The 13,935-nt window shown below is 34.4% G+C and overlaps 1 protein-coding gene across 1 annotated transcript in view; it reads right to left on the reverse strand.

Annotated features, from left to right (window-relative positions):
• The window catches only part of LOC150084508 (atrial natriuretic peptide receptor 1-like), a 55,760-nt gene that overhangs the window by 20,808 nt on the left and 21,017 nt on the right, over positions 1–13,935 (reverse strand). Inside the window, exons 11-16 of the mRNA XM_090376269.1 lie at positions 12,965–13,069; positions 11,656–11,727; positions 9,086–9,239; positions 8,286–8,462; positions 3,484–3,652; positions 298–447 (exon numbers count right to left, since the gene is read on the reverse strand). Of these exons, the coding sequence (XP_090232395.1) occupies positions 298–447; positions 3,484–3,652; positions 8,286–8,462; positions 9,086–9,239; positions 11,656–11,727; positions 12,965–13,069 (827 nt within the window). The remainder of the gene's footprint in view (positions 1–297; positions 448–3,483; positions 3,653–8,285; positions 8,463–9,085; positions 9,240–11,655; positions 11,728–12,964; positions 13,070–13,935) is intronic.

The raw sequence follows: 13,935 nt of genomic DNA on the forward strand, positions 1-13,935 counted from the left end.
TCTATCTCCTAAATTCCGGTGACCCCGTCCAGGAATATAAAGAGGATACTTATTTAAATTTAGGACTCTCACTTCATGTGTATTAAAATTTCATTTTGCAAGTGTCAGTAAATTATATAGAGTCGTTTCGAAACAAGGGAGTGAAGCGGATTCTACTAGAATAGCCTGTTTAGAACCGATACTTGTGAGATCTCTGAACGTCGTCTATGGATTCTTACTAATCTATGATTTTAAGTATGGAATATATGTTAGGGTAAAGTTTCTAACTTTCCTACTCTAACTAAATTAAACATTCACCTTGGTAATACTTCATAGAGAAGTTCTTCACTTTTCTTTTTCTCCTCTAAAAAAGCTGCAGTTTTTTCCTCCACCAGCTGTTCCAAGTTATTAGCATACTGTTCCATTCGTCTCAAGAGGTTGTCGAGGAAATTACTACTGCCGAAGCCCCTTTGGTTAAAAAGATGACAACCGTTTAGTCATTTTTTCAAAAGCAACAGTATTAAAAAAAAATAATATATATATAGTATGTAGAAAGTGTGAAGAAGATTTTTGTTTAATCCTATTGAATCTACGGTATACACGAGAAGTGAATTCGACGAAAAGGATAAGAAATGTAGCGATATATGTTAGGATGAAGTGACCAGATAAGATATATGAAAAAGGGACCGATAGTTGGCAAAAACTATCGCATTTGGGCTCTTCCACGTCCACTTTCCGTTCACCCTTTTCTAGAAAAAAAAAAAAAAAAGGTTCATTACTGACATCCCTCGAGATTCTACAAATTCCACAATTCTTGTAGTTCCCCTTTCTGCGCCGTTTTGTCTCTTTCCAACTTCAGCATTGAATTCCCTCATAATAATGGTGTAGTGAGCTTTCTGTTCATCTATAAGTCTCTTAATTTCGGTGTACATTTCTGCAACCTCTTCAACATTATGCATACATCATTATAACCTTTATTTTGTACCTCTTAGAAATTCTGAGTAGTAGTCTTGACACCCTTAGTGATGTATTTTTGAATTCCAAAATGTTGTTTATATCTTTATGGACCAGAAACTGAACTCCATCTTCGCGCTTCTCACTGTTTCCATTCGTGTACAACAGATTTCCACTTGAGAAACTTATAAGCAGGGGCGGCTCGTTGGTAGGCACTGCGGAACTGCAACACCCCTAGCTTTTTAAATCGAAATATACAGTCAAAGGAGTTATATGAAATTTTGTGAAGAACAATGCAACGCAATGAATATTTTTATTAACGATCCCGCATATAGTATACCCATCCTCTATTTCAAATAATCATTTCTTTGAAGTTTAACCGTAGGTGTAACTGTGCGCTATACAGCTCCACATTTTGGTCCCAGTGGTTGAGTCAATGCCTAGTTGGCAGATTGCCAATACACATTTTTTAGAGGTGATAAAACGAGTCAAAGGGACTGCAGAGCCGATTTGAACAGTGAACCAAACTTGAATGAAAAAGTTATTAATCTATTTTCAACAAATAAAAACCGAAGAATGGATTTTATTTTAAATAAAATTTCGATATTACCCAAATCTGTTAATGGTAAGTGTCCAGTTAATGTTTTGTAGTATTTTTAACTTGCTTATTATTATTACCATCTATATCTACATGTCTTATAACGAAAGCAATTTAATGTAACTTTATGAAGCAGCACCCCCATACATCAGAGTCACGAGCGCCACTGCTTAAAAGTGATTCATTTCTTCTTCTTGTTTCCGCCAAGCTGATGATATTCCAATTCTCATTATATACTCCCTCCTTTCGTGTTTTGGCGGTGGTTAAGGGGAATCTCCATTTCAATTAGTCCACGATTTTTTCCCGTCCAGCTGCCTTGGGGTGAATATGACATATCTTCTTATGTCCTTGGCTAAAATAAATAATTACGAATTATGTATAAACTGAATCAGCGTAATATTTCTGGATGGGGGGAAATTTACTGCATCGTCATTGATTGATGTGTTCATTTAGTGAATTACATTGGTCATACATTGGTCAATATAAGCGTGCAGTACTTCACAGAAAAAATAATTTTCTGACCACACGACGTCAGAATTTTATTTTATATTCACAGGAGACCTGTAACACAACTATTTCCAGCTTATTGTAAACCGTTATTAACTGGAAGTGCATGAAAATTATTTTTTTTCTAAAGCTAGAAAAATAGTTTATACTTACAGAAGAAAAGTCAGAAGTTTCATTTTCTGACTTACTTTCTAACCGTACCTTCTTTATAAGACAGTATTTAAGAATCCAAACCATTTCAAGTATAAAAAGACACTTAAAAGCTAAGTGAATCATAGAAAAATGGTGTTTATTGAGATTTAATCATAAGATTACATATGTACCAGGCATCTAACTATTCAACTTAGCCGACTAGTGAATGCTATTTCCGCCATTAATTTAAAAAAACACTTATCCATATAAAAATTCATCAGTTTAAAATTAAAAGATACTTAACCAAACAAAAAAGTACGTGTAGCATTTACTTCCACTTCTGACACTTGGAAATATCTTTATACACCAGTGTTTCTTACCTTTAGGAGGTAAGAAACACTGGTGTATAAAGATACACCAGTGTTTGCACCTTTTCTTACTGGCACCACAAAATATTTCCTAAATTAAGCGAGCACCAGAACTTGTATTTTTTTCCTTATATAAATATTACATTAGTTTAAAAACGATCCAGTAAATGAACTAAAGATCTCATCACATTTAGGCAGACAATACTTGTAAATAAATTATCAACGGATGGATTCCTCAGCACGGAATCCCAATTGATCAGTGCTCCTGGGGCACCGAACGAGAAACACTTACGATGTTTATTTAAAATAATGCGGGGCCATTGCCAATATTAAAGCTTAATTCTGACAAATAGATATAGAGAACGGACTAAACGTTTTGATAATGATTTATTCATTCCACAGTACTAAGAATTAGGAAACAAAAGATTTGTGAATTTCTGATTTCAGTACGCCTTAACTTTATAGCACATGTTAAAATAATCGAGTTTTGCTACTTATTTGTTTTTGTTAATGATTAAAGATAGAAATTGCAATGTCTCCGAAATATTTACACGATTCTATACATAATGGCACGAATGACAGATACTGTCCTGATCAAAGTTGTTTACTCTCAACGTGGTGCCTTCATTTAGTTTGCACTTTAAATTTGACCTATTATGCTGCTTTATTAGGTGTGTCATTTGTATTCGTATAAATCGATCTCCGAAGTTTTTCAATCATTTAATCAATTTTCTGAAACTCTAATGACTCTTAATTATGAAGGCGATTTCGTCATCAGTTTTACGCATATCAAAATCATTAGAATCATAATTAAAATAAGTGCCACATTTGTGGGTCACTTTCACAGGCAACTTTTTATTTTTATGGTACAACTTCTTATCATGATAAAAGTTCCACAATTACATCTATATTAGGCTAATAAAACACGTTGGAAAAATACCAAACCTTGTAATTTTTTTGACTTGCTGTCTGATAACCGAAAAAGATGGTCTGAGGGCGGGGTTCTCCTGCCAGCACTGATGTAAAATATCCATTAAGTCGGCAGGACATTCGTCTGGGGATACTTCGGGACGAAAGGGTGGGGTTGTGCCGAATTTTATAAGTCGAATAACATCTAGAAAGAAAAAAAAATGTAATGTTATTTTAGGTGTGTGACGTCAGCACCGTCCAGATATTCAAGGGGTCATGGATAATGACATAAGTAATCGAAAACTAGCGTTTCTTTTTAATAAAGTTTTAAAAATTGAAAAAAATCTGAATGTTTGTCTACGTCTCGTAGACAAACTACGAGACATAAGTCTTATCTTTCTACGAGAAATAGAGTCATCAGTTTTGATTATAACGGAAGGAAAAAAAAAAAAAAAAAAACATTTCAAAGAATCTGTTGTGAAATATTATACCTAAGTAGGTACTTAGGTTTCTAAATAGATACCCAAGTCATAAATATCTTTAAGAAATACTTAAAGATATTTATTTATTGAAATATTACAGTTATATTGTACTGATATTTCAATAAATATCAGTACAATTATAGATAAGTAAATGTATAATTTTACTTTTATATTTCAAAATAGATTCTTTTCGAGGAATAGCCGCATATCGTTCGCTCTTTCAACTACTTTCTCATTAATACTATTTCAGAAATTACATTTCATTTGAAAATTTAATAAAGGCTTAAATCATCATCATTATTTAAATATACCTTAAATTGCAATATTTATATCATAGGCCTCCAAGTTTTGTGCTAAAACAAAAGTTTATAAATAATAAAACGCCTCATTAAACTCTATGGTTTATTACATTCAAGGTGAGGGAAATTAAAAAGATGGTCTCATTCTCCCCCTGTGAAAAATGAGCGCAGCTCACATTATTTCGTCAAAATTGACGAAATTAAAATCTTCAAACTTAAGCAACTGTTTCTCGAATACATCTTCTTTCTAGGCTGATAATGGATTATAATGAAAGTTAAATAAAAGAGAAGGTTTGTTTGTTTGGATTTTTTGGCGCTAAAAGAGAAGGATAACCCACGATATATTCCATTTTCGCGAGTGTTGTGTTCTATGGAAATATGATACTATTCAGCTCTTCCAATATTTGTGATAAGGAAATGATATGCATGCCAGATATTTGACACATTCATCCAATGGTTGGAGATTCACATGTGTAATTTATAATTAGAAACCAATTAATTATGACTTGTGTATAATTAACTTGCGAGGACTATGACGTCCGATATTGTAGTGAAACGTAATCGCGTCGAAGTACTTCCGATGTATACGTATATATAAAGTATGGATAAAATGATAAATATGAGGTGAAAAATTAATTGAGTGATAAAAGTAATATCACAGTTGTATCTAAGCGCGCAAAGGATACAAAAGTATATATATATATGTGGTAGAAGTAAAAGGAAGTATTGAAGGTAGGAGATAGACAAAAAGAATGAAAATATCCTAAATGATAAGATGAATTAGTAAGTCCATTAAAAGGGATTGAACTGTAAAGCAAAAGTAGTAAATTAAACATATAAAGGAATAGTAAGCATCAGATAAAGGTGAAAAAATTGAATAAAATAGTCTAAGGAGGGAAGAAGAAAATTACAAAGAAAAAAAAAGAATCTGATGTAAGCTAACTAACATAAATATTGATACTTAATACAGGTATTTCATCAGGGGACTACACTTGATTATATATAATGCTTGCGTTTCTATCCTTACCCTTATTTAAGGAATAAAGGAAATTCAAAAATGAGTGTGTGGGGGGGAAATATATTAAGAGGGGGGCAAATAAGCATGTCTTCCACAAAGATAAATAAGGTAGTCCCAACGCAGTGTTTGTTGTAAAGCATAAGTAATTAAAGTAAAATAAAAGTGTTTATAGTATAAACTAGATGCGATAATAGGAGCAAAAGTAGGTAGCAGTTTAGCAAAGGTCGCAATATTGAGTGTAATATAAGAAGAATAATTCGGAGTGCAGTATTAGAAGAATATGCAAGGGAATAAAGCGAGGTAAGGGAGGGAATAAAAGCTCATATAAAGTTAGGCGAAGACAGAGAGGGTTAAAGTAAAGTAAGAACGTTCGTATCGCCCTAGCATTTCTTCTAATACTACACTCAAAATTATGCCCATTTCTAAATTACTACCTTTACTATGTCATTTTCTTTCGCACGCATGTAGCTACCTACTTTTGCGGCTTAGGTTGAATAGGAAACAAACAAGTTTTCTGATAAAAATAAAGTGGTGAGCGAATGCTATTCAAGTTATAAGAGTTCAGTCTTGGATAAAGTTATACTAATTACGATGGCGAAATCGATTTTGGAATAAAACACCCTTATTTATGAAATTTACGTTGGTAACAGGATGGTTTGCTTGTGCTGTGTTAGTGACTTTCTCCCAAAATTCGGAGGGAAAATAATGACAAAGTCAAGATAAGTTTGCGACGGTAAATTCCCTGTAAGATACATAATACAGGGACTACACTTGATTATGTACATTGCTTACGTTTATATCCTTACCCTTATTCGTGGAAGAAAAGGAAATTCAAAAATTAGTGTGGGGGGAAAAATATATTAAAAGGAGGGCAAAAAAAAAAGAGTACATGTTAATCCTAGGAAATGCAGCTTCGACGAAAACGAGGTTAATCAATATTACACCAAGGAAATGCCGATTTCCAGAGTTGAAGTTAGAGATCTGGGAGTTACTTTTACCGCTGCATGTGAGTTTGGTAAACATGTTAGAAATATATTAAACCAAGCAAAAAAACAAATTAGCTTCATTAAACGGCAGACGTACGGATTTCAAGATCCTCAATTCCCTGTGCTCCTATTCAAAGCAACTGTACTCCCGATACTAGAATTTGCTTCTCCTATATGGAACACACACTATGCATACTTGATACAGCAAATAGAATCCCTCCAGATGAAATTTATCCATTATCTTTCCAGACGTAATACCATGTTTTACCACAGAATCGTCTACCGAAATATCTGTTCCTACTTCAAGCTTCAACCTTTGGAAACTTGGTGAACTGTTCTTGATCTAAAACTGTTGTACCATATCTTCGCTGGTTGAACCAGCGAAGATCTTCTATGCCATATTGATCTTCACGCTCCAGCGGTGGCTACTAGACAGAAGACTATATTCCACATCGGTAACTCTAGATTAGGGATATCTAGGAACTCCTTCAAAAGAACGTTGGTGCTCATAAACAAGTTTGACTTGGATATCGCTGTGAACAAGAAACAGTTTCATAGAACTATTTGCAGTAAGTTGACGAATTAGTTCTGAGCTAAAGATGTCCTCATTAATTCGTGTGTATGTGATGATGTCTCCTGTCGCAATCTGTTCTCCGCGATTTTTCATGGCGCTGAACTTGACGTCATGAATACCCTTTTTTTTTTATTTTATTTCCGCGAATTGGACTTTTCTCGTTTGAATGAACTTTCATTGTACAAAAGTCTGCGCGGTAGCACAGTGGTATCGTCACCGTCCTCCCCACACCGGGTGGAAAAGGCCTGGGTTCGAATCCCGTCGATGATGCGAGCAACTTCAGCGGGCTATTTTTCACTCCGTGGCTGAGTTAGTCGGTCTCAGGTGTAGATATCAATCCCCCCCCCCCAGAAAAACAGGAAAATCGACCAGAGAACACACGCAATTTACATACAACCCTAATATCATAATTTGGTAATTTGTGCAATCTTTGTTCTGTTATCTTTTTTTCTGCTCTGTTATACCCTTTAACTGGGCGCATGCCTGTTGTGTATATTATATGTTAAGAAAAAAATAATAAATAAATACAATAGGTCTACAGAGAAATGCATGCTTCCATAAAATGTAGTTCCAAAAAAGAGGACCTGCAAATTGAAATACAGTACAATCATTAAAGCCTTCTTGAACAGAAACACCATTACAGAAGAGAAAACCAAAGTCACACTACCAATATCGCTGCCAATTAGCGTATCATTTAAAACATGCTCTTCCCCACTATGATCGACATTATATTAACTTTTCCTTCATACAATAAACCAGTTTCCATTTCTTAATAAATATCACGATAATTTTCGTTTTAACGTAGATGCCAACAACATTTATTTATTTTCGCGTCAAACCTGACTACAATGGGTATTACATCGGAAGTGCTTTGACGATTACTGGGCATCAGATTAGCCTTACCAAACTGTCCTTCGCACAATTAAATTGGTCAACATATGCATTCCGCATCACATTTCCTGCAAGTTAATCATGCACAAGCCTTAATTAAATTAAGATTAGTATATAAACTTTAACTACTGAATGGTTAAATCAAAAATCACATTTTGAATATTCCCTAACCCACCGAGTAACCTCAAATATGGAAGTTGAATCAGATTTTTCTTACAACCCTCGTGCAGACTGACTGTATATTTGTATCAAGGGTCCTACGCTCTTAAATTCCATTAGATGTCATTACAATCTCTTACCTGAGACTGCATTGGTCAACTTATTCGAAAGCAAACACTTTTCACAGGGTTATAGCTTCACCCTCTTTCCAAGAATAAAACCACAGAGTCATGTTTCCATTTTTTTACATTTAAATCTGCTTGGTATATATTTATAGATATTTGTTAAATTATCTAGGGGAGAACGAAGGAAAGTGCTTATATGAGAATTAATAAGTTCAAATTAAGTGATTCGCTGTTCCTCCTCCTCACTTATATCTTAAGTAATTTCTAATGAAGCAACAATTTAACAAACCAATCAAAGAAGTACCTTCTGCTTGAAGTTTCTTTCCTCGGTTGGATGGGTGGTGAACATTCTCGAAAGGACCGGATCGAGTGATGATTTCCTGCAGCATGATAGCAAAACTATACACATCGCCCTTTATCGATCCTTGGAGTTCTGAATGTTTTTCTCGCAAATGTTCGGGGGCTATCCAGAAAAAGTTCCCTTGAAAGAAAAGAAAAACTCATTTGATAGCACATCGAATTAATAAATATTTCTTTTGAGCTTCATTTCTCTTAGTTATTCTTCATTAACATTTTATTCTTAAAAATTGTATGTAATTTATTTGCATTTCTCTCATAATTACAGCATAAGTTATTCCTTATTGGAAAACAAATTAATATTTTTATCAGTTGAATCTGTTAATAATAATTATCTGCTTGTTGGTATCATGTTGTAGAAAATTGTTTGTTTTTTTGACCGGTGACGCAAACCTTTTAGCTAATTGATAATCTCAGTAAGATGATTTAACGGTCTCGGCCCCGAAAGATGGTGAGCGTGTATTTATAAACGCGTAAATTACATCCAGAAAGACACACTTCCATCAAGTAAAAATAATATTTAAACGTCAAACTTCATTAACCATCTCTAAGACAGACAAAAATGAGAAATACATCACATTTTGACTAAGGTATCAGAAGGGCTTTCTTTTTCTCGTTTGGGCAAAGAGTAATGCACCGACGAGAGTTTTCCTGTTATTGGTTTCTGTGTGTTGCAATATCTTATTTAAAGATAGTATATAACAGAGCTATGATGCTCAATACTTATTTAAAGAATAGGTCACTTACTTGGGTTAACACTATCTTCAAGTTGTACTTGACATGTGAGAGATCGTAAACCAAAATCGGTCAGCTTTACCACAAACCGGCCGTCTATGACGCAGTTGGTAGATTTTAATCTTCCATGGTAGCCAATTGGACTTCCATGCAAGTAAGACATTCCCTGAAATCATAAAACATTTTTAAAATTAAAAGTTCTAATGTGTAATGCATGATGGCGAAAGGAAAATATCAGTGATTCCAGATAACTTCATTTAATATATGTACACTGTTCTCCAAAAAGTATACTGTTTCCATAATTGATTAGATCGATATATAAGGAAGGTTATTTGTTCTCAATTGAATTCAAATTGAATAATTTCCACAGAAATTATTTGCTCTCATCATGGCACGCAGGGCCAAGTTAACTGATTTTAAGAGGGGTGTTATTGTCAGCTTGTCGAATGCTGTCAGACTACACCAATCAAAGTCGACTATCAATGGTATTATCATGAAATAAAAATTTGATAATCCACCACCGTAGAGCAATGTATAGGAAGGGCAAGGAAGCTCCTTCCAAATGACTGGAGGGTACTCGAAACGGTAATACGACAATTTAGTCAGACATTCTTGCAAAACACCAATCAGAAGTTTATGACGTCATTTAGAGGTTGAGATCTGTACGAACAACCTACGTACGGAGCTCCATATCTTGATTTTCATGGGCGAGCGGCGGTACATAAACTAAATATTAGCAGCTGCAATCAGCGATCTCGATTTGCATAGTGCAATGAACACCGTAATTGTTCTATATCACTGGAAACTGGTTCTATAGAATGACTAATCTCGCTACATCCTATTTGGATCAAATGGATGGATATGGCCATTGTTTGAAGGATTTCTGTTGCCAGACCACATTGTGCCAAGAATGAAGTTCGAAGAAGATGCTATGCAACTATTTTTATGATATGGCCTAGGACCTTTGGTTGTTGTGAGGGAAACCATGAGTGTCAGTGCCTTTCTTGACATTTTTGGCAATTCCATGCTCCCTCCCTGCGATGTGGCAGTTATTTAGTAAGGATCCATTTAGTTCAACTGGATAATGAAGGATTTCTTCATTACCATATCGCTGGTTCTGAGCATAAATGTACAAAGGTTGAATAATGGCTATCCCAACTGATTCGAACCCTATGAGATGAACAGGAATGCCAGGTGTGGGTCTAACCAACAAGTCTCATACTGGTAGCTCAATTGGTAATTGGTTATTTTTCTGTAGGACTATACTCGCTGCAGTTTGTTGTTGGAAAGACTACCTAGGAGGGTAGTGTCATAGCGGACAAAAGCGGGACAGACACTCTACTGAAGTTATGGGCAGTGACGCTAATTTGAAACGTGTGTGTCCGAAGTTTTTGGAGGGTAGTGTACTTGTCTTTCATTAGTATGGTAGATAGCCAAACTTAAGCCATCTGCATCTTACTTGTTTGCTTATGATACCGATGGTTCAGATAACTTTTTAAACATTTTCTTTCTGTAAATGCCAGTAGTAAGGTCGTTAAATATTTTGTTCATTCAGTAGTTGTACCTAAAGAACATAAAACGCAAATTAAAATTGTTACTTAAAACTTTGATAATCTAATTCTGAATAAACGAAAATGCATTATATAATTTTGGCAATGTTTTTTTTTTCTTTCCGTCTTATTCATTCAATCATCTTTAACCAAACTGTTCCATAACAGTGGTACTATATGGTCAATGCTAATTTTGACTAATCCTAAGTGCCTTGCGCAATTAGGATTGTTGGATGTTGACATATGATGTCAACATCCAACAAATGACTTCATGAGATAGTGAAACAAACGTGTGCTGTTTGCTTGGCATTCGAACGGTCTGCAAATCACGGGCCCTGGTATTAGACAAATTCATATATTAATTATCGCTAGAATCTATATAAGAAGTTTGTCAATAAAACTCCTCGATATGTTTTCAGTAAGGTATCGAGAAAGTAAAATTTTCTTTCCCTTTCCAAAATGCTGTTTCACAATACTCGGCGATTCGGTACATCAGTCAAACTTAGAGACTTATCATTTATTAGCTGCGATTTAAATTGACTTTATGAAAATAGGTTATTCCATTGGATTCGGTGACTTTTAAGTGTTTCTCGAAATCACCTAATATTATCTTCTCTTAGCACCGTTTGGTAAAACTTCAGAACATGGCCCCCTTCCGCGATGTGCGTTAGTTACTTACGTAACTGAGTGTATAAACTTAAATATATTCACCTTATCTCTCTCTCTCTCTCGTACGACGAAATCAGTTATGTAACTTGAGAATCTTTTTCATGTTGCTGACCCATTGTAATATTGTATTCTTCACGTCGTCATCATTTTGAAGTTAATTTATTATTCAGAATAATAAAGGCTACGCACGTTAGTTACTTACATAACTAACGTAGCCTTTCAGATGATTTTATTGGTCGTAATGACCGGAAGTAGCAAATCGCCAAATATCGGGAAACACGTTTTTCGTAGTGGAAGAGTTAAGGGATCTTCTAATCCCTTCTTTACTTAACACTTAAAATTGTTAAAATATTAATTACATACCTCAACAACGTCACGGATGAGAGAAAATCGAAAGGGCCAGTCAATCTTTATCGACTCATTTTCAAGCAGGTCCTGTTGGCAGAACAATCGGTAAGTGAGAGACATTGAAAGGTTAATGAGTTATGTCTTAAATGTGATTGTACCCAATTTTCTGTCTTCATTCTAAAGTCTTCTGTGAAGACTTTAGAATGGTTAAAGTAAGGGAAACTTTAGCAATTGGGAATTGTCTGAGCAGAAAAGCATAAATGAGTCTATAAACTTAAATATATTCACTTTCTCTCTCGCAGGACAGTTATGTAATTTGAGAATCTTTTTCTTGTTGCTGACCATTGTAAGATGGCATCCTTCACGTCGTTGTCATTTTGAAGTTAATTTTCAATCTCGCTACATTTCAAAAACGTTTTAATATTAGATGGCTCAATGATAAAAGGAAGACGTTTTCTGCATCTGCCAAAAAAAAAAAAAAAGGATAAAAATTCTCGATTACTCAGTCTCTCTCAACAAAAAGGGGCAACGGTGACTAACGACTGATTTGGTATGTTTGCTGAAGGTTTCTGGATTTATCGTATGACTGTTTCCTATAAATAGCATGTGTTAGAAAAAAGCAACACTAGATCTGATTATCAGCAGTGACTCTTCATGCTTTAAGAATCACCAGTTAAAGTAACCACTAAACGGCAGTGATCATAGTGTATTGATGGGGGATTTTCTTTAAAGATATAACTACGAGTACCGTCAAAGGTAAAGGGAAGGAATTCTACTTTCGAAAATTTGATACGAAGGTCTTAGTTTCTAATTCTTTTCAGTGGGACCAACTGATGTTAACAACCACAAATTTTAAATGGAAAGAGTGCAGGGAAGCAAATGCACGCTACTAAGCCTTTTAGATACTGTTAAAGATTTAGATATAAATGGATGTCAGATGAATTGATGAGACTAGTGATAGAGAAGAAAACTGCATAGGATGATTATATCAGGGGGCAGAATAAGCCTACAGTAAGTATAAAACAGTTCGCAATCAAGTCACTAAAGGGATTAGGCAGAAGACTTTGGGTAAGATTGTGAAGAAATAATTCTTTGCTTTTCTTCATAGTTTGCAGTTCAGTACCATACTTATGTCATATTAGATAATTTTTATTGTAATCGTTGTGTTCACTTTGTGTTTCATTAAATATGGTTGAAAATGAATTTTATTTCGGAACTCGTTTTATTGTATAAATCATAACATTCATCTTTATGATTAAGTATAAGAAAAAAACGACAAGCAGTTCTAATTATATCCTACAGGATGAAATTTATTGAAACTTACCCTAACGCTTCCTCTCGGACAAAATTCAGTCAGAATGGCAACATTTGGTTCCTCCACACACAGTCCAACGAATCTGATCAGGTTTTCATGGGTAATATCTCTTATCTGATTTTAGTAATCAAAAAAGTTCATAAAATTATAAAAAGTTTGGAAATTGGCGCAGAAAATGAAAATAGATGACTTAATTAAATAGATAAAAGAAGCCCAATTAGGATATTTTCAAAATATGCTTACTTGTCACTGGAGAAAGCATATAAAGTGCAAATTATCGGATTCCACTTAAAATATGCGATAAATCAACCATGGTCATGTATCATTTAGTTAATTGGCCAATACATAAAATTTTACATAAATAATATTAACTTGATATACACCTACTTTGGAAAAAGTCATTTTTAATGACATAAAAACAGAAAATTCCTCCTAACAAATTATGTATTTCATGGTTTCGAGAAAGTTGGTATTTATCATCGAATTGCTAAATCGATATGTAAATTTGCGACTGCATCAAGCTATCGATAACCAGTAAAATATTACGCTATTAAAGGGACCTTTCGTGCACTGCGGAACATTTTGCATCCAGGCGCTTTACTACTTTTGCTAAACAATTGGGTTTTCAAATGATTCAGAATAATAAGACCATGTCAATAACCATTATTATAAGGAAGAAAATATTGCTTAAGTAGTTTCTTTCTGATCCGATACATTTGTTCGCAAGGAAAGTCAAAGAGAAGATGTGCAATCAGCAACGTCTGTGTGACTATTGAGATATTTCAATGAAGGCAGAGTGGGTACTGAGTTATCAGATAAAAGCTGACTTAAATAGGTTGCATGTATGGCACAATAATTCTTTGGAAACATTCAGATTCGACATGCGTTTATATACGTACATCTACGATTTTGGTGCTCTTTAACTGTAAATGCTCTTTGAAAGCAAGGCGTGAATGCGAAAATTGGTTTTTTGCTAGCTA

The sequence above is a fragment of the Mastigoproctus giganteus genome, chromosome 6 (assembly GCF_048544385.1).
Source record: "Mastigoproctus giganteus isolate SK-2022 chromosome 6, ASM4854438v1, whole genome shotgun sequence".
NCBI lineage: Eukaryota > Metazoa > Arthropoda > Arachnida > Uropygi > Thelyphonidae > Mastigoproctus > Mastigoproctus giganteus.